The 26,028-nt window shown below is 42.4% G+C and overlaps 2 protein-coding genes across 2 annotated transcripts; both read right to left on the bottom strand.

The window, feature by feature from the left end:
• Positions 1–350: 350 nt before the first annotated feature.
• LOC130032642 (ATP synthase subunit g, mitochondrial) lies at positions 351–800 on the bottom strand. Its single transcript, XM_056124190.1, has one exon. The coding sequence runs from the start codon at positions 744–746 to the stop codon at positions 435–437; it is 312 nt and encodes a 103-aa protein (XP_055980165.1). The 5' UTR covers positions 747–800; the 3' UTR covers positions 351–434.
• Positions 801–11,945: 11,145 nt separating this feature from the next.
• LOC130032649 (nuclear RNA export factor 2-like) lies at positions 11,946–25,968 on the bottom strand. Its single transcript, XM_056124199.1, has 4 exons — positions 25,898–25,968; positions 25,193–25,375; positions 12,171–12,231; positions 11,946–12,033 (listed from the first exon to the last, which is right to left on the bottom strand). Exons 2-4 carry the CDS (start codon positions 25,363–25,365, stop codon positions 11,989–11,991), a joined length of 279 nt encoding a protein of 92 aa, XP_055980174.1. The 5' UTR covers positions 25,366–25,375; positions 25,898–25,968; the 3' UTR covers positions 11,946–11,988.
• Between the last annotated feature and the right edge of the window lie 60 nt (positions 25,969–26,028).

Here is a 26,028-nt window from a genome sequence, read left to right as displayed (position 1 = left end):
TCAAGAGTCAGGGATGCAGTCTCGTTTGCCAAGGCGTCGAAAATTATGGGCTAGACACGCAATGCTATTTGGAAACGACTGCTGTACTAGAGCCGTTACCAACTTGATTGCAGGAACATCTAAAGATCTCGTGGCTGCCCACCTACGAGATGGTCAGACTTCTTCATCAAGACCCTGAACGATTGGTTTGAGGCTCTTCCTGTTCCTAGAACAAGCAGGCTCCATTGGGCTACACTAGCATGCAACAGGGAAAAATGGAGACGTTACTGACTCCCACTCGAGCAAATTGATGAGTAACGGGATGTCAAGTGATCAAGTGTTCGTTGTCTTTTTTTATTTATATATTTTTTCCGATTTGACGTTATTTTATTCAAATATCAGTCTGAACACACATGATCCAACAACACTCAAGTGAACCAGCTGTTCATTGGTCTTCAGACATCATAGCCAATAAGGCCACGCTTCCCAATGATCTCTCCGACGTAGAACCACATCCACACCTCTGTGGCCACCAAACCATTCAGCAAAGCTTCCTTCACTGTGAGATGCCTGAAGCTCCCTGTCTTAGCACTGTTGATTATTTTTTTCAAGCTTTGAATAGCTGTTGGAATCTCAGCGGGGGTTGGAGGAATCAGCTCAACCTTGGCATACTGGAGAAATGTGGCAAATCGAGGCTTCGAGTACGTCACAGCAGCGCTGATGAGCGCCGGGGCCTTCTCCGTGAGGTTGCGCACGAACTGGGCCATGGTGCCAGCACGGAGCCTCCGTCGCCCAGCTCGGCCGGCTGAAAGTCACCCCCGGAAGGCTCGTTGTCTTTTTTTAAATGTAGGAGTACTGCTATTTATTCAGCCATTAGCTTAGCTGATTGAATTGGGCATGAACTCCACCTTTTTTCATTTTTTATAATTTTATTTATTGAATCACCGTGAGAGCAGTTACAAAGCTTTGGGTTTAAGTCTCGGTCATACAATGAAGCACCTGTACCTTCACCAGTGCCCATTATCCACCACCAAAAACCCCAGTATACCCCCACCCCACACCCTCCACCTGCCTGTGGGGCAGATGATTTCCACATTACTCTCGCTCTACTTTGATTACATTCAATATTTTGATACTAGACCCACCATTATTATTTGGGATTTTACCCCAACACTCAGATCTGCTGAAAAGACAACAGTAGACAATTTGTTTTCTATTTTGGTTATGAGTAACATATGATGTCGCGTCGCTGCAGTAGTGGCCGCACAATTTTGGAATTCCAAATTTTTAACAATTAAATCTGGAGGTATTTCTGCCCAAACCTGCTGGGTTCCGAGATTTGTTCCTGAGTCTCTGGTATCATGGCCGTTAAGAAGCTTGATTAGGACACAGAAAGGCCATTCATGGTTGGTGATTCGGGGTCTCGTTGGGGCGAGGAGGAAAGGGCCATCTCCACCCCCATTCCGTGAGGTCCTGTGTGACTCGTCTTGAGGGCCCAAACCTGATTGTCCAGTGGCCTTTGGAGGATGGTGGCCACTGGGCCACCAGGGGCAACAGGTCAAGGCATGAAACCTATTCCCACCTGTGTTGGCCCAGCGCTGGTAACCTACTGCAGGGACCAGACGCATTTCTGCCAAAAGCAGCTGAGTTTTGAGATTTGTTTCTGAGACTCTGGGATCATGGCAATTAAAAGGCTTGATCAGAAGCCAGAGAGGCCGATTGTGGGCGGCGACTCAGGGTCTCATTGGGATGGGGAGGAAAGGACCGACACCATCCCCATCCCGTGAGTCCCCGAGTGTCTCATCACTGCGGGCCCAAACCTGACTGTCCAATGGCCTCTGGCGGATGGTGACCACTGAGTCGCCAAGGGAGAGCAGGTGGAGGGACAGCACCCTTCTCCCCTGGGGTGGCCCAGTGACAGTAACCTACTGCGGAATCTGGACACATTTCTACCAAAATCCGCTGGGTATCAAGATTTGTTTCTGAGTCTCTGGGATCATGGCCATTAAGCAGTTTGATCAAGAGTCAGAGAGGCTGTTCATGGGGGCGACTTGGGGTCTCATTAGGGTGAGGAGGAAAGGGCCAGATCTTCCCCATCCCGTGAGGCCCTGCGTGTCTCATCACTGCAGGCCCAAACCTGATTTCCAGTGGCCTCTGGAGGATGGTGGTCATTGGGCCACCAGGAGGAACAGGCCAAGGCACGAAACCTATTGCCACTTGGGGTGGCCCAGCGCCAGTAACCTGCTGCAGGAACAGGACACATATCTGGCAAAAGCTGTTAGGTTCCAAGATTTGTTTCTGAGTCTCTGGGATCATGGCCATTAAGCAGCTCTATCAGGAGCCAGAGAGGCTGTTCTTGGGCAGTGACTTGGGATCTCATTGGGGTGGGCAAGAAAGGGGCGGCTCCATCCCCATCCCATGAGTCCTCGCATGTCTCGTCACTGCAGGCCCAAACCTGACTGTCCAATGGCCTCTGGAAGATGGCGGCCACCGAGCTGCCAGGCGGAGAAGGCGGAGGGACAGCACCCTTTTCCCCCAGGTTAGCTTGGTAACAGTAACCTACTGCGCGGTCTGGATGCATTTCTGCAAAAAGCCACTGGGTTCCGAGATTTGTTTCTGAGTCTCTGGGATCATGGCCATTAAGCAGCTTGATTAGGAGCCAGAGAGTCCTATTGTAGGCGGCACTCAGGGTCTCGTTGTGACAGGATGGAAAGGGCTGGCTCCACACCCATCCAGTGAGGCCCCACGTGTCTCGTCACTGTGGGCCCAAACCTGTGAGCTGCCACGGGGAACTGGCCAAGGCACAAAACCTTTTCCTACCTGGGGTGGCCCGGTGCTGGTAACCTACTGCAGAGACCGGACGCATTTCTGCCAAAAGCTGTGGGGTTTTGAGAATTGTTTCTGAGTCTCTGGGATTATGGCCATTAAGCAGTTTGATCAGGAATCAGAGAGGCCATGCCTCCAATTATATAGCTGAGCCTGAGGTGGTTTGTAGGTGTGTCTCCCACATACCTAACTTTTTGCCGTTTACTTTCTTGGTAAACTTTGCCCCAAGTTTTTCGGGTCTGGCCAAAGGCACAGCAGCAATTTTGGGGTATCTGGAAGTCTGAAGGCACCATCAGGCTGCTGATGCACTTGCCTCACAAGTATAGACTGACCTGCTGGTGGTACCATACCCCCTCAAGTGATAATTGTCTTAAAGAGGACTTACTCCCAATCCTCTTTAAGCTTTCCCAAGTGATTGAAGAATCAGAAAAACTTTCAAGCAGGTTCTATGATTCAAATATCACCCTGATACCAAAAGAAGACAGAGATACCACAAAGAAAGAGAATTATTTACAGGCAGATATCCCTGATGAACACAGCTGCAAAGATCCTCAACAAAATCCTAGCAAACAGAATTCAATGACTCATCAAAAAGATCATACACCGTGACTAAGTAGGATTCATTCCAGGGATGTAAGGATGATTTAACATTTCCAAGTCAATCAACATAATCCATCATATCAATAAAAGAAAAGATAAAAAACTATATGGTCATATCTACAGATGCAGAGAAAGCATTTGACAAGATCCAGAACCTGTTTATGATGAAAACTCTCAGCAAAATGGGAACTGAATGAACTTTTCTCAATATAATCAAAGCCATCGACCACAAGCCCACAGCAAGCATCATTCTCAATGGAGAGAAACTAAAAGCCTTTACTCTAAGATCTGGCACAACATAAGGTTGCCTGCTCACGCCACTCCTATTCAATGTAGTACCGGAATTTCTGGCCAGAGCAGTTATGCAAGAAAAAGATATCAAGGGCATACAGATAGAAAAGGAAGAGGTCAAGCTATCACTATTTGCAGAAGATATGATACTATACTTAGAAAATCCTAAAGACTCTACAGTAAAGCTCCTAGAAACAATATGTCTGTATAGTAAATTGGCAGGCTACAAAATCAACACTGAAAAGTCCATGGATATCCTATATGCTGTCACTGTCACTGGTTCTGGAGGTCTTCGGCTGCCGGAGCTCTGGTCGGGGCTGGGAGGGAAACTCAACCCGACCCCTTCCAAGGGGCCCTGGCGAGGACAGCCAGGCGCGGGGGCAGGAGACTCTGTGCTGTTTTCTTCCGGGAGTTGGGTTTTATAGTCTCTGGATCTTGGCCTTTGATGGGATTACACGGCGCCAGGGGTCCAGTTGGTGGGTGTAACCCCTGCCTACTGGAAGGTGGAGGATCTAGGTGGAGGATGCTCAGCCCCGATCCGAGCAGGCTTGGAGATCTCAGCCCCGGGACCCACATGCCTTTGTTCCTCTGCTGGTACCTTCACACGTGTGGAGAGTGGTCTCAGCATGGTTGTGGCTGGCTCTGGTGGTCTTTGGCTGCCGGAGCTCTGAAGGTATCTCAATGCTTTTATAGCATTTATAACATTTCAAGATGTGGTTGAGAAACGTTATAGGTATTTGATTGTCATTATCTTTTCTTTAAAATACATGTTATTACATGTGAACATGACCCTCAGCTAGATAGATATTCTTCTGTATCAGGTATGCTAATTAAATCTGTAAATTATGTCACACAAGTGTGTGGTGTTAAGTGTAGAACCTTCTCTCCGCACTTTTCCTATGGCTACTTCCTTTATCCCTGCAGAAATATTTGTGATTGCTTTCCTAAGAAGGGGCGGTATGTCAGCTTCACTGGATTTCTCTGCTGTGAACTGTCCTTCAACCTTCAGGGGCTACCTACTGTTTACTTCTGGGACCCAGGATACTACTTCCAGGGTATTGCATCAGTGGACATTGTGTCTATATTGTTTTGAACCTTATGAAGTCTTGTTTATTTTTGCTGTCAGCACAGAATGGTAGTCATTTAAATATGGTAGCTTTTATTGAATATTATGGGAATTTTTTGGTTGGTTCCTTGTTCCAGGTATCAATTCCAGAGCTTCACAAATGCAAGGCCTGTACTCTACAACTGGAGTCATATTCTCAGCTTTAAATAGGAATTACATGTTCTAGAATTGAAAAGAAACAAATATCATTTCAAACTGGGTGTAACCAAAATTTTATTGAAAGGGATGTTTGATAACTAGCACTTGAATATAACATTCTTGGGATTTTATTCATTTTTCAAAATGATATTAATCCTCTACTCCAGAATTATACCCAAACTATAAGATATTTATTATTAATCATTTTATGCATAGTTTGTTGATTTCCCCCAGTGAATAATAAAGAGCATGGCTATTCACCCAATGAGAAAGAATATTCCTTTAAAATCTTGTGATTCAAAGAAGAATCCGAATGGCTAAAAGGCACATGAGAAAATGCTCCACATCATTAATCATCAGGGATATGCAGATCAAAACCACAATGAGATATCATTTCACACCACAGAGACTGGCCCATATCCACAAGAACAAAAGCAACCAGTGCTGGCGTGGATGTGGTGAGAAAGGAACCCTCCTTCACTGTTGGTGGGAATGCCGACTGGTTCACCCCTTTTGGAAAACAGTATGGACGATTCTCAAAAAATTGAAATTGAGCTCCCATTTGATCCAGCAATACCACTCCTGGGAATATATCCCAGAGAGGCAAAAAAGTATGGTCGAAGTGACATCTGCAATTGTCTGTTTATTGCAGCACTCTTTACAATAGCCAGAATCTGGAAAAAACCTGAGTGCCCGTTAACAGATGACTGGTTAAAGAAACTTTGGTACATTTACACAATGGAGTACTATGTAGCAGTTAGAAAAGACAAAGTCACGAAATTTACATACAAGTGGTACTACATGGAAAGTATCATGTTAAACGAAATGATTCAGAAAGAAAGGGATAGACATAGAAAGATTGCATTCATCTGGGGAACATAAAGTAACAAAATAGGAGACTAACACCCAAGAATGGCCGAGATTAGTACCAGGAATTTTACTCCATGGCTTGGAGGCCAACCACACATACTAGGGAAAAAGGGAGCTCAGATAAAGAGGGGAACACCAAATAAAGGTGTTGGGAGGATCCTCCCAGGATGGGAGAAGCATGCGGAAAGTAGACTATAGACTAAACATGATTGTCACCCATTGCCTCTTTTGCAAACCACAACACCCAATAAGAGAGAGAGAACAAAAGGGAATGCCCTGCCACAGAGACAGGGTGAGATGGGGGGGATGGGTGGTGGGAGGGATACTGGTATCCGTGGTGGTGGGAAAGGGGCACCGGTGGAGGGATGGATATTTGATCATTGTATAATTGAAACCCAAGCACAAAAATGTGTAAGTCTGCAACTGTACCTCATGATGTCTCACTATTAAAAAAATTTTTAATAAAAAAATAAAGATAAAAAATAAATAAATAAAATCTTGTGATTATGTTTTATCTATGAAATAGATATTCACCTGTTTTACTTAACAAGAGAGTTTGTTTGAGATCCCATCAATTATATGGTCGGGCATGACTTTAAGTGTTTCGTTGGATAGGTATATTTCTTTCAATGGATATTCTTTTAAAATTTTAAATTTAATTTGAAAACAATTATTGTCAGAGTTATTAATGTTGGGTTTTAGGAATATAATATTCTAGCACCAATCCCACTACCAGTGTCAACTTCCATCAACCAGTTTCCATGTTCCAGCTGCCCCTACCCACCAAAATTGCCACCTTGATCGGCACATAGTATAGCTTAATGGTTGAAGTAATTCATATTCATGTTTTCCAGTGTTGTCTAGTCTGTGCTTTAGATATTAGGCTATACTACTACACCCAAATATATTTGAGTATTACAAGTGTACTTGAGGTGCTTTTTCCGTGTTCCCCCATTATTTTCCTTTCTCATAGTCTTACTTCCCCTCTTGATTCCTTTCTTTCTCTGTCCTCCTCCTTATACTCTTGGGTCAAGGATGATTAAGGTATTCCCACTTTCCTACATTGTCAATGCACATACTTTGCTGCAACTTCTGGTTCATTTATTTATTCACTAAGAGACAAGTAATTTGCTATGTATCTGCAATAAGGCTTAAAATATTTTATATGCTTTATATACATTACATAAAGTATGAACATATACTTTACACTTTCATATAGTTTATACTTTTATTTAATATTTATAAAGGGCATGTTACCACATCCACCCACTTTCCTCCCCTTTGCTGTTATTGTTGTTGCCATGACAGGGTGGGAACTGGTTACACGTGTACACACCTTGTTATGGTGCTCACACATTTAGTTGTGGTGCTTGTACATATGCTTAAAAGTGGTTATACTTCCTTAGCTGTGGTATTCATGAATATTCTAGTTGTAGTGTTCCTGGCTGTGGTGTTTGTATATCTTAAATTGTGACTCTGAGGGCCATGTACTATACTTTCAGTGCTCTGAGGAATCACACAATCTATTATGGCACACAGGATTTCAGATAAAGAGCTGCTGGGACTGAGATTGGCATATGTGGGCAGCACTGGGGGTTGGGCTTGTGGCTTCACACTTGTACTAAAAAAGCTTTTGTTATTAAGCCACTCTCTGGGCCCTGTACTATGCATTTTTTATATTTTGCTATGTAAATAGTGTTTTAACCACTAATAAGCTATATACACAGATATCTATTTATTTATTATATATTTACAATATATACATATGATTGTGGGCTGAAGCAATAGCACAGCAGGTAGGGCATTTACCTTGCACGCAGGCGACCCTGGCCAACCCCGCTTTGATTCCTCCGTCCTTCTCGGAGAGCCCAGCAAGCTACTGAGAGTATCACGCTCGCACGGCAAAGCCTGGAAACTAGTTTTGACGTGTTCAATATGCCAAAAAAAAAAAACTAACATGTCTTACAATGGAGACGTTACTGGTGCCCACTCGAGAAAATCGATGAACAATGGGAGAACAGTGCAGTACAGTGCTACATATGATTATACATATATCTAGATAGAAATGTTAAGAGACAGAAGCAAAAAAGAACTATTTTTAAAAAGAAACTGGATGGTTTCATAAGAAAAATAATTGGAAAAAATACACTTATTTCATTGACTTCCTGCCCACACAACTGAGCAGAAGATATTGACACTCTGTGTAATTCCAGATTTTGTGTTCCTGAACATTAATTTACAAGATTCTTTATCCTGGGGATAAGTTGTCTAACATCTCATAAATCCTGCGACCTTACCTGGATGATGTTAACAATGAACACAAGCTTGAATCGCTGTAAGGATTAAATTAAAGCATAACAAATGACTGATTAAAGTCATTGTGCAAATTTCAATGACCTTTTCTCAGGCAATCCTCCAGAGAGAAGCAGTTCTTCTTTTAATACAGTCTTGTTTTACACCTCAGGGACTGTCATGACTGTGTGGTGTCTACAGCCTTCCTTATTGGCACAAGGTTTCTTCTCTTAAATCAGTTGAGTTAAAGACCTGATGAACAATTTGAAAGTCTGTCCTTGAAAAGGTAAACTAATGTGTATATTGTGAGGAAAGAAAAAGAATCCCTTTCTTTATCCTGATTTACTGCACGACCTTGGAAAATAAAATATCTGTGGCTTATTTTTAATCATTCATTAATAATAGTGATATAAATGTTCTTATCACCACCATATACTTTCCTTGAAAGAGATAGCTTTTGAGTAAATTAAAGAACATAATGCCATAAAGTATAGCCAAAAATATAGTCAAGACATACAGGTATTTACCTAGTTCATGAGCTCTTGTGCGATTTCTATGACATAGGATGAATTAAGCAAGGGGTTTCGAGAAGGGGAATAATAATTCGGTATTATTAAAGGTGACTTACTTTTTCCTGCATGTTTGTGGCTCAGTATCCACAGGCTCATCCTGGTAGTCTAGTTCGGCCACAACAGTCAGGATAGGCCATCTAATCAGGACAGGACTGAAGCCTGGTGAACAGGTGAAATAGCAGGAACTGCAAAAATGATCTGGGATCAGAAGGCATCTAGGGATATGAGGTGATATGAGGTGAGGTTAGAGTAGAACAAGAGTTAGAGTCTAAAAAGAATGGGGCTGAAAGCTAGTTTAGAAACAAAATTTAAGATATAGGGATCACAAGGGATTGGAGGAGGTGGTCAAGGTTACAGTGGACCCCCCTAAATTTCATGGGTCAGAATGGCTTGTTAAATAGCTGGAACTTAAGGAAGTCTGATACCAGGAGGCAGGCAAGGGACAGCGTGAAGCAGGGTGGACCCTCTAATCTGGATGAGGCCAAATTCTGGTGGGCAGGTTTAGAAACTGGATCTGAAGAGGTCTGGGGACCAGTATGTAGGCATAATGGGTGAGTACTTTAACCTGAATGGAACTGAAGCTCTGTGAGTGAGTTTAGAAGTGATAACCAACAGAGTTCCTGGGACCAGGAAGCATCCAGGGAGGTTGGTAAAGGTCAGATTGATATCTCTTACCTGATAAAGCAGAAATCCAGTAAGCAAGTAGGTTTAGACTCGGGAATTAAAGAGATAAGGGATAAAGTATAAAGTGTTAGTTGGAGCAAGGTCAGGGTGGGCCTTCTATATTCGACTGGCCCAAACCTAGCAGATGGTTTTAGAAGCTGGCATTGACTGGGATCCGGAGACTAAGAGGTGGGTGGAGAGTTAGGGAAAAGTCATAGTGGGCCCTCTCACATTGAAGGGGGGAGGGCTGAGTTTCTCTAGAGCCCCAGTAGCTGAAGACCTCAAGTACCCAGTCACAGCCATGCTCAATGCCACTCTCCACACGCTCAGACAAGCCTCACACATGAAGAAACTGGCAGAGGAACCCAGGTATGCGGGACCCGTGGCTGAAATCTCTAAGCCTGCTCAGATTGGGACTGGGCCTCCTCCACCCAGATTCCCCATTTTTCAGTAGCTAGGTGATTACACCCACAAACTGCCCCTGGCGCCATGAAATCCCATCAACAGCCAAGATCCAGAGACTATAAAACAAAGCTCCCAGAAGTGCATGGCCACATTATGCATCCGCGTGACCTCTTAAAGTCTAGTTCTCCTTCTTGGAGAACCTGGCAATCTACCGAGAGTATCCTGCCCGCATGGTAGAGCCTGGCAAGTTCCTGTGGCATATTCGATATACCAAAAACAGTAACAATGATGTGTCTCATTTCCCTGACCTTGAAAGAGCCTCCAATGCAGCACTGTTGGGAAGGACGAGTAAGGAGAGGCTACTAAAATCTCAGGGCTAGGATGAATGCAGACGTTACTTGCGCCCGCTCAAGCAAATCAATGAATAACGAGATGACAGTGATACAGTGACAGTGATATTTTGAAAATAAAAGTCATACCCCTTCAAGCACATAGAAATGGAGCACTAAGTATCAGATTTCTGAGAAGTACACAAGACAAACAAGCTGACTCCTCGTCACTCAGGTGCTAAATTAAGAACCACCCCACATGACACCTTCATAAAAGGGTTGGCGTGAAATATACAGGGCATGGATAAGAAGGCAAGATGAAGTATGTTAAAGATATGAAGGGTCAAAAAATAAAAACTACTTTGCTTCACTATTAAAAAAATGTGAAGGAAGCGTCCTATTTTTTCATTAGCACTGTAGCACTGTCCTCCCATTGTTAATCGACTTGCTCGAGTGGGCACCCGTAACGTCTCACAACAAATTGTGAGACTTGTTGTTACTGTTTTTTGACATATCGAATATGCCATGTGGGTAGCTTGCCAGTTTCTGCTGTGCAGGCGAGATACTCTTGGTAACTTGCTGGGCTCTCTGAGAGGGGCAGAGAAATTGAACCCAGGTCGGCCACGTGCAAGGCCCTACCCGCTGTGCTATCACTCCAGCCCATTTTTCATTACGCTCTGAAAAATTATAAATTTTCTCAAGGTATGGCCTTTGAAAAAATTCAAATGACTGGAAATAAGAAGTAAAATAAGTGATTGTTCATCTTCCTTTATTCCAGTTTGAACGCACTCCTACAGATACCCCTGTTGTCCAGGTGTGACCTGCTTGCTTTTGCAGAACTTCAGTTATAATATGATTGTACCACACTGTCTCCAATGGTCAGCCCTTGGACTCTGTGTGCGGGGAGCTCTGCCAGACCACTCTCCAGCCTGAGGAGGTGGCCCTAGGGTCCGTAGGGGCAAGGAGGGACCAACCGAATGAACACAAGACACAAGAGACAGAGTGAATTTTAGAAACAGAGAGAAAAAGGGACAGACTTTATTTGGGGCAATCAGGGTATATATCCATTAGTAAGGCAGCTACACAAAAGGTCGTGCCCATATATGGTTAGGAAGGTTTGTTTTCACATATCATGCATTACAAGGTTTGCGTGTATCTCGTACCAGACACGAGGTGATTACACAAAGGGCCATGTCCATATGATTTACCAGTCATGAGGTAGATACACAAAGGGCCATGTCCATATGATTTACAAAGTTTATACGTATCACGTACCAGACACGAGATAGTTACTTCTTGTTATTACTGACAGCCATGATAGATGTTCTCTCAGAATAACCATACATCAAGATAACCATACATAGCACTGGCTTTGCCTGCCGCGGTGTCACGTAGGTCAAGACGACCATACATAGCACAGGCTGTGACTCCCTCGGGGTCATAGGTCAAGATGACCATACCTAGCACAGGCACGTAGGCCCTTGGTCAGTTAAAGGGCTAGCTTCCCACATCTGTGTATATCCTTTCTCATCAGAATGTATTGGGACACCCTACCCAAGAAATCAAGCATGATTTGTCTTCTACATACTGTTGAGTTAATGGGGATCTAGGGAGGGTTTTTAAACACTGAACCCACTGACTCCTACTTGGGGAAGGGCAAGAACAACCCATTACACACAACTCACATCATGCAGCTTCTCTTTATTTTGAAAATAAAACGTAAATATGTTTGGGGAAAAATACAGAGAAAAAAAGCATTCCTTCAGGTGTTATGTTACATGGCTTATAAAGTATTTCAGGCTTCTTGAACAGTCAACCCCAGGCATGGGTTTGAGCATAAGCTGGAGAAAAGAGAATCATTTATGCTGTAGATAAAGATAACATCCAAAGGCTCCCTTTAGGGAGTTTCTTTAAAAGCCTCTTCTGGGATCTTTCCCTCAGTCTGGAAAGAAAGAAATTGTAAGTCAGAAAAGCTAGATTCCCTGGATTTCATTCCCAGGCCTCTTGACCTCCATCTTCCTGGCCTTCTCAGAAACCCAAAAGCTTTCACTTTTAATCTACTTGATTCTCAGTCCTCACCTTCATCACAGTGAAGCTCTGAAAAGCTGTGCTGTAGTTCCAATTGTTGTCCTCAAGGAACCTGGAGTGGGAGGAGAAGAGGTAATCTCCATTAATACCACAATACTGACATGCTGACTATGCGACATCATATGATAGACTAGCTGGGACACTGGTACCAGTATGAGCACTATGTGCAATGGTGAAAGAAACTTTTATAATTAGCATCCATGCCCACTAACATTCAAAATAAAACTATTCAAAAAACAAAGGCTACAATCAGAATGAGCACGCAAATCACAACTAATGGAGTGTGCCAAGCATGCACAATCCCAAAAATCACAATGATAATGACAGAAGGGGTTAAAAATAACCAGGAAGCAACGTATACATTAATGAATGTGTTCAAGAAAATAACAAATGAAAATTTTAGAAGTACAATTTTTAATTCTTTGTCGATGTGCCAAAAACAGCAACAACAAGTCTCACCATTTATTGTCAGACGTTACTGGTGCCCACTTGAGTAAAATTTATGAACAACGGGAGGACAGTGATACAGTATTAGTATACTACCCATACCTTTGTGTGTGTGTGTTGGGGGGGGGCGGAAGAGCACACCAGACAGTGTTTAGTGCTTATTCTTGGCTCTGTGCTCAGGGATTACTCCTGGAAGTATTACTCCAGGGACTGAATAGGTTTGCCACATGGAAAGCAAGTGCCATACCAACTGTACTATTCCCCTGTACTACCATTATAAAGTGTACAATTGAGCACTTTTTGTATATTCACAAGATTATGCAATGACCACAAATATATGGATCCAAAATATTTTTATTACCTCCCAAAGAAACTATTTGTGTTAGTTATTTCATATACTCCTTCTCTCTCCCACATCCAGACAAATAACAATATGATTTTATTTCTAATAGATTTACCTATTCTGGAAATTTCAGATTAATAAAATAATATAGCCAGTAGCCTTTCGTTACTGAATTACTTTTTAATTATTTTACATTTTTATTAAATCACTGTGAGATAGACCCTTACAAAGTTGTTCATGATTAGAGTTCAGTAATATATTATGCCAACACCCAGCTCTCCACCAGTTTACATTCCCCATCACCAGTGTCCCCAGATTCCCTCCCATCACTTCCCCCACCTCCTGCCTGCCTCTATGGCAGGCGCTTTTCTTCTTCTCTCTCTCCTATTGATACTGAAATGTTATCAAGAATATCTCTTTACCTACTTTTAACACTCAGATCGTGACTAGACATAATGTTTTAAAGTTTAATCCATGTCACAGTACACCAGATATTAATTTCATGACTAAATATCCTAATTTGTATGGATTTATCATATTTATCACTTCATCAGGTAAAAACATTTGTTCCTACATTTTTACCATTATGAATAATGCTGTCCCTGGGTCCGTTGAGCCTGGAGTCCAAGGTCTCAGAGTTCCGCTTACCTTGTTCTGTGGGGCTTCAGTTGTGCATGAGTCTTGGCCGGAGCGGCCACACGGGTCCGGAAAGTGTCCTGGAGTGTGGCGGCGTCTGGGTAGTGGAGGTAGTAGAGGTAGCAGAGATTCTCTGCTTGCTCTCACCAACCACAGGTGATGAAGGGATTAAAATCAGGAGCCCCACCCTACCCTGCCCTGTCTGCTTCACCAACCACCAGAGACCCAGGGATTGGATTGCGCACAGAAGACCCACCCTACCCCTACCGGGACCGGATAAATACCTCACTGGCAGACCTCCACTACCTTCACTACCTCCACTACCCAGCTGCAGCCACACTCCAGGAAGCTTTCCAAACCTGTGCGGCCGCAAGCTACACATTATGAGACACTAAATACCCACCTTCCAGAATTGCTGTACCATATTTGATAGGGTTCAAATATGGTAACACCTAAAAGAGCGATTAGAGGTGGCCCCAAAAGCCTCTATCCTTCTCAGAAAGCCTAGCAAGCTACCAAGAGTATTCTGCCTGCACAGCAGAGTCTCACAAGCTATCCGTTGTGTGTTCGATATGCTAAAACCAGTAATTACAATGGGTCTCATTCCCCTGACCCTGAAGGCATCACCAATATGGCAGCATTGAGAAGGATGAGAAAGGAGAGGCCGATAAAATCACAGGCCAAACTAGGCTGCCACAACGAAGGAAGACAAAAATGATCATCTTTACTTTCAATGCACCTACGCTAGCATCAGATGCATCCATCGAGGACCTGATGGTACAAGAGCAAAAGATCAAGTACAACATCATTGGTCTGACCGAGACAAGAAGGCACCAATCTCATCACGCCGTTTTCGACACTGGAGAAGAATTGTTCCTCGGAACATGCGATAAAAGAGGTGTCAGAGGCGTCGGTGTCCTTGTCAACACAAACTTGGTCATGAACATTGATTCATTGGAATGCCTAACAACCTGAATTGGACGTTTACATTTGAATAGATGTGGCTCACTGCAGCAGTTTCTATCTTCGTTGTCTATGCACCAACATCCAATTATGATGCAGGAGAAATTGAGAAGTTCTACATGGAGCTGGAGAAGTTCTATAAAGAAGACCACACCTTCTACAAGATCATTGTGGGTGATTTTAATGCCAACATAGGACCGAGAAGATCAGCTGAAGAACTTCACATCAGGACCCATGGCCTAGAATGGAACGAACAGGGTGAGAGACTGTCTGAGTTCATCATGTCGACCAAGACCATCCATGGTAACTCAAGATTCCAGAAGGCCAAATCTAAACGTTGGACATGGGATTCTCCCGGTGGATGATTCCACAATGAAATAGACCACATCATATTCAATCGATGGTTTTGCCTGACCGATATAGCTGTTGTCCCAAAATTCCAAACGGGATCGGACCACTGTCTCCTTCGTGCAAAATTCTACTTCACAGAGCAGGGAGAAAGGGCTGCAAAGTTTAAAAAGAGAACTCCCAGAACGACCACCAACTGGGAGCTCTTTGGTACTATTGTGGCAACATGGGAAGATGCCATTGTTGACAACATTGACGAGGAATATGATCAACTGGTTCAGCACCTCTACGATTGTGCGAGGAACGCCAAGATAGAGAGAGCTACAAAAAAACGCCTGTCTTTGAAAACTCTTGAGCTTATTCGCCAACGTGGTTTGGCGCATGCCTCAGGCAACCGCAAGCAAACGTCCGAGGTCGCAAAGCAGTGTAGAGATGCGATCAAGGAAGACCTCAGAGAGAGAAGAGCAAAAGTGCTGGTAGATGCGACAGAAGCGAGGAAAAGTATTCATAACGCCCACCTGTCCTTCGCCAAGACCAAGATGACTGCCCTACGACGTCCTGATGGATCTATCACATCTTCCAGAACGCAATGGAGAAGACTATTCATGACTTCTACTCAGATCTCTTTTTTTTATTTTAAAGTTTTTATTATTATTATTATTATTATTATTATTATTTTATTATTAGTGAAACACCACGAGGTACAGTTGTAGATTTACAAATTTTTGTGCTTGGATTTCGGTCATACCATGATCAAATACCCATCCCTCCACCAGTGCCCATTTTCCACCACCAGGATAATATGCCTCCCCCCCATCCCCCCCATCCCCCCATCCCCCCCGCCACTGTGGCAGGGCATTCCCTTTTGTTCTCTCTCTCCTTTTGGGTGTTGTGATCAGCAAAAGAGGCATTGAGTGGCGAACATGTTCAGTCCAGTCTACTTTCAACCTGCATCTCCCCTCCTGGGAGGATCCTCCAAACACCCTCCATTTGGTGTTCCCTTTTCTATCTGAACTGTCCTTTCCCCTAGAATACCAGGCTGGCCTCTAAGCTATGGAGTAATCCTCCTGGTGTTGATCTCAGCTATTCTTGGGTATTAATCTCATATTTTGTTATTTTATATCCCCCAGATGAATGCAATCTTTCTATGTCTATCCCTCTCTTTCTGACTCATTTCGCTTAGCATGATACTTTCCATATTGTACCACTTGTATGTAAAGTTCATGACTTCATCTTTTCTAAGAGCTACATAGTACTCCATTTTGTAGATGTACCAAAGTTTCTTTAACCAGTCATCTGTTCTTGGGCACTCAGGTCTCTTCCAGTTTCTGGCTACTGTAAAGAGTGCTGCAATGAACAAATAAGTGCAGATGTCACTTCTGCTACACATTTTTGCCTCTCTGGGATATATTCCCAGGAGTGGTATCGCTGGGTCAAATGGGAGCTCAATTTCTAATTTTTTGAGGAACACCCATACTGTTTTCCAAAAGGGCTGAACCAGTCGGCATTCCCACCAACAGTGAAGGAGTGTCCCTTTCTCGCCACATCCGCGCCAGCAACGGTTGCTTTTGTTCTTTTGAATGTGGGCCAGTCTCTGAAGTGTGAGATGGTATCTCATTGTGGTTTTGATCTGCATCTCCCTGATGATTAATGATGTAGAGCATTTTCTCATGTGCTTTTTCTGCCATTCGGATTTCTTCTTTGAGAAAGTTTCTGTTCATTTCATTGCTCCATTTTTTGATGGGGTTGGATGTTTTCTTCTTGTGGAGTTCAACCAGTATTTTGTATATCCTTGATATCAACCCCTTGTCAGACGTGTATTCGGCGAATATTCTTTCCCATTCTGTAGACTGTCTTTGTATTTTGGTCACTGTTTCTTTGGAGGTACAGAAGCTTCTTAGTTTAAGATAGTCCCATTTATCTATCTCTGTTTTCACTTGCTCAGCCAGTGGCGTGTCATCTTTGAAAATATCATTAGCCTCAATGTCATGGAGGGTTTTGCCAACTTTGTCTTCAATGTACCTTATGGTTTCTGGTCTGATGTTGAGGTCTTTAATCCATTTTGATCTTACCTTTGTACATGGTGTTAGGCAGAGTTCTGAGCCCATTTTTTTGCATGTAGCCGTCCAGTGATGCCAGCACAATTTGTTAAAGAGGCTTTCCTTACTCCACTTCATATTTCTTGCACCTTTATCAAAGATTAGATGATCATATGATTGAGGGGAGATGTCAGTGTATTCAACTCTGTTCCATTGGTCTGCAGTTCTGCCTTTGTTCCAGTACCATGCTGTTTTGATTATTATCGCTTTGTAGTAAAGTTTGAAGTTAGGGAGGTTGAATCCTCCCATTTTCTTTTCCCAAGAATTGCTTTAGCTATTCGTGGGGGCTTATTGTTCCATATAAATTTCAGGAGTGTTTGCTCCATTTCTTTGAAGAATGTCATGGGTATCCTTATAGGAATTGCATTGAATTTATACAGTGCTTTTGGTAGTATTGCCATTTTGACAATGTTAAGTCTCCCGACCCATGAGCAGGGGATGTCTTTCCATTTCCTCATGTCCTCTTTTATTTCCTGAAGTAGCGTTTTGTAGTTTTCTTTGTACAGGTCCTTTACTTCCTTAGTTAAGCTGATTCCTAGGTACTTGATTTTCTGGGGCACAATTGTGAACGGGATTGATTTTTTCATATAGCTTTCCTCTCTCTCACTGTTTGCGTATAGGAAAGCCATGGACTTTTGGGTATTGATTATATAGCCTGCAAATTTACTATACAAGTCTATTGTTTCTAGGAGTTTTTTGGTGGAGGTTATTGGGTTCTCTAAGTATAGTATCATATCATCTGCGAATAGTGAGAGCTTGATTTCTTCCTTTCCTACCTGAATGCGCTTAATATCTTTTTCTTGCCTAACTGCTATTGCAAGTACTTCCAGTACTATATTGAACAGTAGTGGAGAGAGTGGGCATCCTTGTCTCGTCCCTGAACTTAGAGGGAAGGCTCTCAGTTTTTCCCCATTGAGGATGATGCTTGCTGTAGGCTTGTGGTAGATGGCTTTAACTCTGCTGAGGAAAGTCCCCTCTATACCCATTTTGGCTAGGGTTTTCATCATAAAGGGGTGCTGGATCTTGTCAAATGCTTTCTCTGCATCTATTGATATGATCCTATGCTTTTTATCTTTTCTTTTGTTGATATGATGGATTATGTTGATTGATTTCCGAATGTTAAACCATCCTTGCGTACCTGGGATTAATCCTACTTGGTCATGGTGTATGATCTTTTTGATGAGTAGTTGGATTCTATTTGCTAGTAGTTTGTTGAGGATCTTTGCATCTGTGTTCATCAGGGATATCGGCCTGTAGTTCTCTTTCTTTGTGTTATCTCTGTCTGCTTTTGGTATCAGTGTGATATTTGCTTCATAGAAACTGTTCGGAAGTGTATTTGATATTTCAATTTCATGGAAAAGCTTAAAGAGGATTGGGAGTATGTCTTCTTTAAAGATTTGGAAGAATTCACTGGTGAATCCATCCGGGCCAGGGCTTTTGTGCTTGGGGAGACTTTTTATTACCATTTCAATTTCCTTGATGGTGATAGGTCTGTTCAGGTATTCCAGGTCTTCTTGGTTCAGCCTTGGGAGTCTGTAGGAGTCTAGGAATTTATCCATTTCCTCGAGGTTTTGATGTTCCGTGGCATAAAGCTTCTCAAAGTACTCCCTGAGGATCTTTTGAATTTCTGTAGTTTCTGTTGTAATGACCCCCTTTTCATTTCTGATTCGGTTTATTAGGGTTTTCTCTCTCCCTTTCTTTGTGAGTTTTGCTAGGGGCTTATCGATTTTGTTAATTTTCTCAAAGAACCAGCTCTTGGTTTCATTGATCTTTCGGATTGTTTTCTGGGTTTCCATCTCGTTAATCTCTGCTCTGAGTTTTATTATTTCCTTCCTCCTGTTAGGGTTGTGCTCCTTTTGTTGGTCCTTCTCCACGTTCTTAAGCTGTGAGGTTAGTTTATTTATGTGGGCTCGCTCCTCCTTTCTGAGGAATGCTTGTAGAGCTATAAACTTTCTTCTCAAGACCGCTTTTGCTGTGTCCCATAAGTTTTGGTAACTCGTGTCCTCATTTTCATTCGTTTCTAGGAATCTTTTGATTTCCTCTTTAATTTCCTGTCTAATCCACTCGTTGTTCAATAGTGCACTGTTTAATTTCCAGGTGTTTGATTTAGTTTTCTGTTTTTGTGTGTGATTTACTTCTACTTTCAGCGCATTATGGTCTGAGAAGATTGTTGATATAATCTCTATCTTCTTAATTTTATGGAGAAGATATTAATTTTATGTTTTGTGGCTCAGCATGTGGTCTATCTTGGAGAACATTCCATGTACGCTTGAGAAGAATGTGTATTCAGCCTTTTGAGGATGAAGTGTCCTGTATATATCTACTAAGTCCCTTTCTTCCATTGTTTCCCTCAGATGAAGTATGTCCTTGCTAAGCTTGAGTCTGGTTGATCTATCAAGAGGTGACAAAGCGGTGTTGAAGTCTCCCACTAGTATTGTGTTGCTATCGATGTCTTTTTCCAAATCTATGAGTAGTTGTTTTAAGTACTTTGCTGGTCTCTCATTAGGTGCATATACATTTATTATTGTAAGTTCTTCCTGCTGTACAGATCCTTTGATCAATAGGAAATGGCCTTCGCTGTCTCTTATGACCTTCTTCACTCTGAAATCGATGTGGTCTGATATTAGGATGGCTACCCCAGCTTTTTTCTGGGAGCTGTTTGCCTGTAGGATTGTTTTCCAGCCTTTGACTCTGAGTCTGTGTTTGCTTTGACTATTGAGATGTGTTTCTTGCAGGCAGCAGAATGTTGGGTTCAATTTTCTAATCCATCCTGCCACTCTATGTCTTTTAATTGGTGCGTTTAGCCCATTGACATTGAGAGAGATTATTGTTATGGGATTTTGTCCCATTGTTCTGTTGAAATTTGGTGTATTTGAGAGGCCTGTCTTGCCTGAAAGTAGCCCATTTAGTTGTACTTGTAACCACGGTTTTGAGTCTATGAAGTTCCTGAGCTGTTGTTTGTCTGTGAAACTGTGTGTTGTTCCTTCTATTATGAATGAGAGTCTCGCTGGGTAAAGTATTTTTGCAGAAGCATTTATTTCATTGAGTTTTTTCACTATGTCCCACCACTGTTTTCGGGCCCTGAGGGTTTCATCAGAAAAATAAGCTGTGAATTTTAAGGATGCTCCTTTGTAATAGATTTCTTTCTTCGATCTTGCTGCTTTCAGAATTTTGTCTCTGTCTAAGGTTTTGGTCATTTTGATCAGGATGTGTCTTGGGGTATTTTTATTCGGATTTCTTCTAGCTGGTACCCTTCGGGCCTCCTGGATGTGGTCACAAGTTTTCTTCAGCTCTGGAAACGTTGTAGCAATGATTTCTTTGACAGTTTCTTCTTCATCAAGGTTTTCTTCCTGTCCCTCTGGGACTCCAATAATTCTTATGTTACCCCTCTTGGCTTCATCACGATCTTCTCTTGCCATCTGTTCTCGAACTGTGAGTCTCTTTTCCATTTTCTGCTCTTTTCTGACAAGTCTCTGATCTTGATCTTCTAGCTCACTGATTCTGTTCTCAGCCGCTGTTACTCTGCTGCTGAGGCCTTCCACTGAGGTTTTCAATTCGGCTACCAGGTTTTTCAGGTCCGACATTTCCGATTGCATTTTCCTCATTTCTGCCTTCCAATCGTCTTGTCTTTTATTGGCATTGGTTTCCATTGTTTCTTTTAGTTCCCTAAGCATCCTAAGTAGCTCCATTTTTAATTCCTTGTCAGAGAAGTTGTCTAATGCTATAGTACTGTTGGTGTCTTCTGGGCTAGTCTCGTGAATAAGAAAGTTTGGTGGGCTTTTGCATTGCTTTACCATTGTGACCAGTGTGGTTTGTTCCTTCACACTCACTGTTACTGTCCTGGTTGAGTGAGGAGAGACTGCCAGGAGCCGTTCAGCTTTGTTGCTGCTAGATGGGCCTCTTCTACCTTTCTGAGTCTGACCTTCTTCTCAATCAGGCGTTATTCTTTGTTTTATAACTGACATTGAGTGAAACTTTTGGAGGAGGTGCTATTTACTACTGAGCTTGTATAGCTATTTTCAAACAGGACTTTTGTTGGAAATGGAGTAGGTGAGTGGGATTTTGTTGAATTGTAGTAGAAGAGGTGAGAAATTTTTGGTTGGTATTAGGTAACAAGTTGATGAAAAGGATGAAAGGATGAAGGTCCAAATTGCTTGGAGTGAGTGATATACCTGCGGCCGCATAAGCGTCCGCCCGCCCAGAAGCAGGCCACGCCCACTTTAGGAGGCCACACCCCCTTCCTAGAGACCACGCCCCTAGCCAGTCCCAGGCCACTCCCTCCCAGGATCCTGGATGGGGGGGGCCGGTGGGCTGCTGGGCTTGCCGGTCCCGGAGCTGGACGCGCGCTGGGGTCTGCGTTGTCCTCCTGCGGGGCTTGGTGGGCGGGCGGTGCGTCTGGGGTCAGGGGCGGGGCTCCGCTGGGCTCCTCCAACCCACCTGGATGGTGGGGGCCGGTGGGCTGCTGGGAGCGCCGGTCCCGGAGCTGGACGCGCGCTGGGGTCCGCGCTGTCCTCCGGCGGGGCTCGGTCTCAGATCTCTTTAATAGCCACATCCACTTGCCCATATACAAAATACCGCAGGATGGATATGTCGTTCCCAATGTTCTCCCTTCTGAAATCCGACACGCCATTTCGTCAATAAAGAAACGAACAGCACCCGGCCCAGACAAGGTCAGACCTGAATACCTGAAGAACCTGCCGTCAGTATTCATCAATATGCTGGCTCAGCTCTTCACAGGCTACCTTTCTGAATGCAAGGTTCTGTCCCAGTGGAAAACCAGCCGGACTGTACTACTGTACAAGAAGGGAGACATCCATGACATTGGCAACTATCACCCGATCTGCCCCTTGTCTGTCATCTACAAGTTGTTCGCTTGAGTCATCCTAAATAGGATTGGCAGAACACTAGATGAAGGACAACCATGCGAGCAAGCTGGGTTCCACAAAGGACTCAGCACTATCGACCATATCCACACAACAACCGATCTCATTGAGGTTTCTTGGGAGTTCAAGATGCTGCTCTGTCTAACGTTCATAGATTTAAAGAAGTCTTTTGATTCTTTTGAGATGGAGTCTTTTGATTCTTTTGAGACCGAAGCGGTCATTGAAGCCCTAGCCAATCAGGGCATTCAAACTCAATACATCAGCATCCTCTGTGAGCTGTATTATGGATTCACTACCAGGATCTCACCATTCTACAAAGAAGTGATCATCCATGTCAAGAGAGGGGTTCCGCAGGGTGATACCATTTCACCAAAACTCTTCAGTGCCACCCTCGAGAACATCATGCGATGACTGGAATGGGAAGGAATGGGAGTGAAGATAGATGGTTGGCAACTACACCACCTCCGCTTTGCTGATGACATTGTTTTAATAACACCAAATATTAGCCAAGCGGCACAAATGCTGGCTGACTTCAACCATGAGTGCGGAAAGGTCGGACTACAGCTGAATCTTATGAAGACAATGTTTATGAGAAACAGCATCGTTCCTGATGCCCCATTCACTCTCAACTGAACGAACATCTCGAATGCAACAGCTATGTTTACCTAGGTCGAGAAGTCAACATGTCAAATCACCTGGCACCCGAACTGCACAGGAGGAAGAGAGCGGCTTGGAACGCCTTCAACAGCGTCGAAGAAATAGCTAAGAGGACAAAGAACCTCCGGCTCTGGGCACATCTGTTTGATTCCACTGTTTTTCCTGCATTAACATACACCTCAGAGACCTGGGCCCTATGCAAACAGATGAGAAGGCTACTCAGGTCTCCCAAAGAGGAATCGAAAGAGCTATGCTTGGAGTAGCACGTTTCACTCAAATGAGAGAAAGAATCCGGAGTTCCGACCTCTGTCGACGATCAAGAATCAGGGACTCTGTCTCCTTTGCCAAGGTGTCAAAAATCAGTTGAGCTGGTCATGTAATGAGATTTAGAGACGACTGCTGGACTAGAGCTGTTACCGACTGGATTCCATGGGATGTCAAAAGACCGCGTGGCCGCCCACCTACCAGATGGTCAGACTTCTTCATCAAGATCATGAACGATGGGTTTGAGCCTCTTCTTTTTTCCTAGAGCGAACAGATGCCTTTGGGCTACAGTAGCACACGACAGGGACAAATGGAGACATTACTGGCGCCCACTCGAGCAAATCGATGATTAACGGGAAGTCAAGTGATCAAGTGATGAATAATGCTGGTATTCGTATTCATGTAAAAGTTTTAGAGTGAATATAATTTTTTTGTTATGTATGTAGGAATGGGATTAAAGTTAGGGTTACTGGCTCCTATGATAACTCCATATTTAGCATTTCGAAAAACTGAAGAACATTTTTTGTAGTCTCTGCTCTGTCTTACATTCAAACCTTTTATATGAGTTCTAATTTTTCCCTACCCTCACCTACATTTATCTTTTCATTTCATAAAGTACTATCACATAACTCTTGTTTGTTGGCAATTTGTATTTATTTAGCAAAGTGTCTGTTCAAATATTTTTTCCATTTTTAAATTGGGTGGTTGGTCTATTTACTGTTGAATAAGTTCAAAAGCCTTCCATATATTTATGATTTACAAGGTTTGTATATTTTCTAATTACGTGTGTTGCTTTTCACTTTATTGGCAGTGTCCTTTGATTCATAAAATAACTTAATTTTTCTAACATATAATTTATTTCTTTGGTGCTTGTGCTTTAGATGTCATATAGAGGAAACTTCTTTCTAATTAGAGGTCATGAAGATATATGTTTATGTGTTTCTGGTTTTGTTTTGGGGGCTACTACCAAAACAAAAGCCTCATATTCAGGGCTTACTTCTGATTCGGTGTTCAGGGATCACTTCTGGTGGGGCTCAAGGAACTATTTGTGTTTAGAGTAATTGAATTGGAATGGGTGCCTTGCAAAGCAAGCATCTTGTCCCTATACTATCTCTCAAGCTCCACTTCTTTTTGTTTTTTGTTGTTTGGGGGCCACACCCAGCAGTGTTCAGGACTTACTACTGATTCTGTGCTCAGAGATCACTCCTATCAGGGTATGGAGGACATACGTGGTGCCAGGAATTGATCCCAGGTCAGCATGTGCAAGACAAGTGTCTTTCCCATTGTACTATTTCTTTGACCCTTTCCAGCCCTGCTTCTATGTGTTTTTATAACTATAGATTTTATAGTAGAGTCTGTGATGAGTACTTTTGATCAATACTGGTCATTTTAGGTCAATGCATGGTATGTATTAAGGTTCAAAATTAAATCTTTTTTGCATGTGGATATTAACATACCTAACCACTATTTATTTAAAAGACTTGTTCTTCTCCATTAGCTGTTTTGGAAACAGTTGAAATCAATTTATTATGCAGTTAAATGTGTATTTCTGTACTCTCTGTACTACTGAACTTATCTTTACTGACCTGTATGTCTGTCCATATATCCATATCACACCAGTATTGATCATAATACTTCTGTAATGAGTCTTTAAATTGTGAAGATGGAAAATGTTAAGTCCTTTAACTATTGTGTTATCTTTCAATATTGTTTTGTCTATTTCAAGTCCACTGCATTTAGATGTGAATTTTATCAATTTTGGAAATTTGATTTATCCATTTTTAGAAAGGAGTCAGATGGAATTTTTTAAAGGAACTATATTGAATCTGTTACTTTAAGCAGTATTAGCATCTTTACAATATTGTTTCTAGTCAACACAGCATGTCTTTCCACTATTTGTCTTTTTTATTTCAACAACATTCTGAAGATATTAAAATGCATGTTTTTTAAAAATTCTTTAGTCATATTGCTTCCTAAATAATTTTTCTGACGCTATTGCAAATGAAATTACTTTCTTTATTTCAGTTTAGGAATATTAAATGTAAGTACACACAAATAATTTATGTATGTGAACTTGCATCCAGAAACAGGGCTGAAATTGTTTACCTAATCTAATGGTTTCTTAAGGGGTTACTTGAAGTTGTCCAGGGATACTGTCATGCTCTATAAACATTATTGGTTTAAAAATTCTTTACATAAATCTTGACAAAATTATATATTTTTTCAAATGATAGTTATTTTATGAGAAAATTATATTTTCATTGACTGCACTTTTTAGTTAGGCAAAATAATCATCTTTTACAAATTTCCTGTGAATTCCAATTATTCTCTTCTCCAAACCACTACTCATAGTCATGAACACCTAAAACTCACTTATGAGAAGACTGAAAGTTCATCCCAGAGTGGATAGATAATGTCCGAATCATATCCTTCTGTTCCTGGGATAAAATGGGCACAGAACTCGAGGAAAGTGTGTACAGTAGGACAGAAAATGCATTCTTGAGCTCACTTGAAGCGGAGATCCTCACAAATAATTCATCATTCATGATGCAAAGGCTGTAAGAAAATTGTACACTAAGACACTGGATAAATGTATAATCCAAAACCCACAATAATCACCCTCTTTCTATTGCCACTTAGTAACCAGATTCCTATCACTCTTGCTGTGCCTGCCTCCCATAGCCCTTGCATAGTACCTACATCCATCCCCTTAAAAACCCTTTGCTGAGAATGTCTGCCAATTCATTATACTTTTAGGTTTAATTACATTGTGTTAATTTGTAAGTCAGTCCAAGATAATGGCGAGTCAAACCATATTTCCCAGTAAGCACTGGAGTCACGGAGAGGTCATATGATTTAACTGAGGTCACATACCTAGCAAGTGTTGGTTGGCATCAAGATGAGAAGTCAATATTGTGATGCCAAAGCTCATGCTTTCAACCCCTAGGCAACATTGGTCATTGCATTTAACTGTTGGTGGTCCAGAATGTTGAGAAAATCCTCAGGGTTCACCTCCACATTTCTGCACTGCTGGCCCAAAATTGAGATAAGTATGCACACCCACAACACAGTACTCACCTGGGATTTCTGGCAGGGACAGTGATGAAGGTCCGGGTAAAGGTACAAAGAGAACTCTGATAGTTTATGTTCACTTCAAAAATAAAAAACAATAATGCCCCTTTAGAGTCATATGCTTTACATGCTCATAC

This window comes from Sorex fumeus, unplaced genomic scaffold (assembly GCF_029834395.1).
Source record: "Sorex fumeus unplaced genomic scaffold, SorFum_2.1 ptg000050l, whole genome shotgun sequence".
NCBI classification, from domain to species: domain Eukaryota; kingdom Metazoa; phylum Chordata; class Mammalia; order Eulipotyphla; family Soricidae; genus Sorex; species Sorex fumeus.
Note: the sequence above shows the minus strand (reverse complement) of the source record. Positions and strands in the feature narration are given on the sequence as shown.

Excerpts from the sequence above, each read along its gene's own strand:
- LOC130032649 (XM_056124199.1), bottom strand. The coding sequence starts at position 25,365 with ATGAATGATGAATTATTTGTGAGGATCTCCGCTTCAAGTGAGCTCAAG. Across the intron at positions 12,232-25,192 it reads AACTTTCAGTCTTCTCATAA|GTTCCTTGAGGACAACAATT; the intron begins GTGAGTTTTAGG and ends CTCCCACTCCAG. Across the intron at positions 12,034-12,170 it reads AGAGCTTCACTGTGATGAAG|ACTGAGGGAAAGATCCCAGA; the intron begins GTGAGGACTGAG and ends CTTTCTTTCCAG.
- LOC130032642 (XM_056124190.1), bottom strand. The coding sequence starts at position 746 with ATGGCCCAGTTCGTGCGCAACCTCACGGAGAAGGCCCCGGCGCTCATC.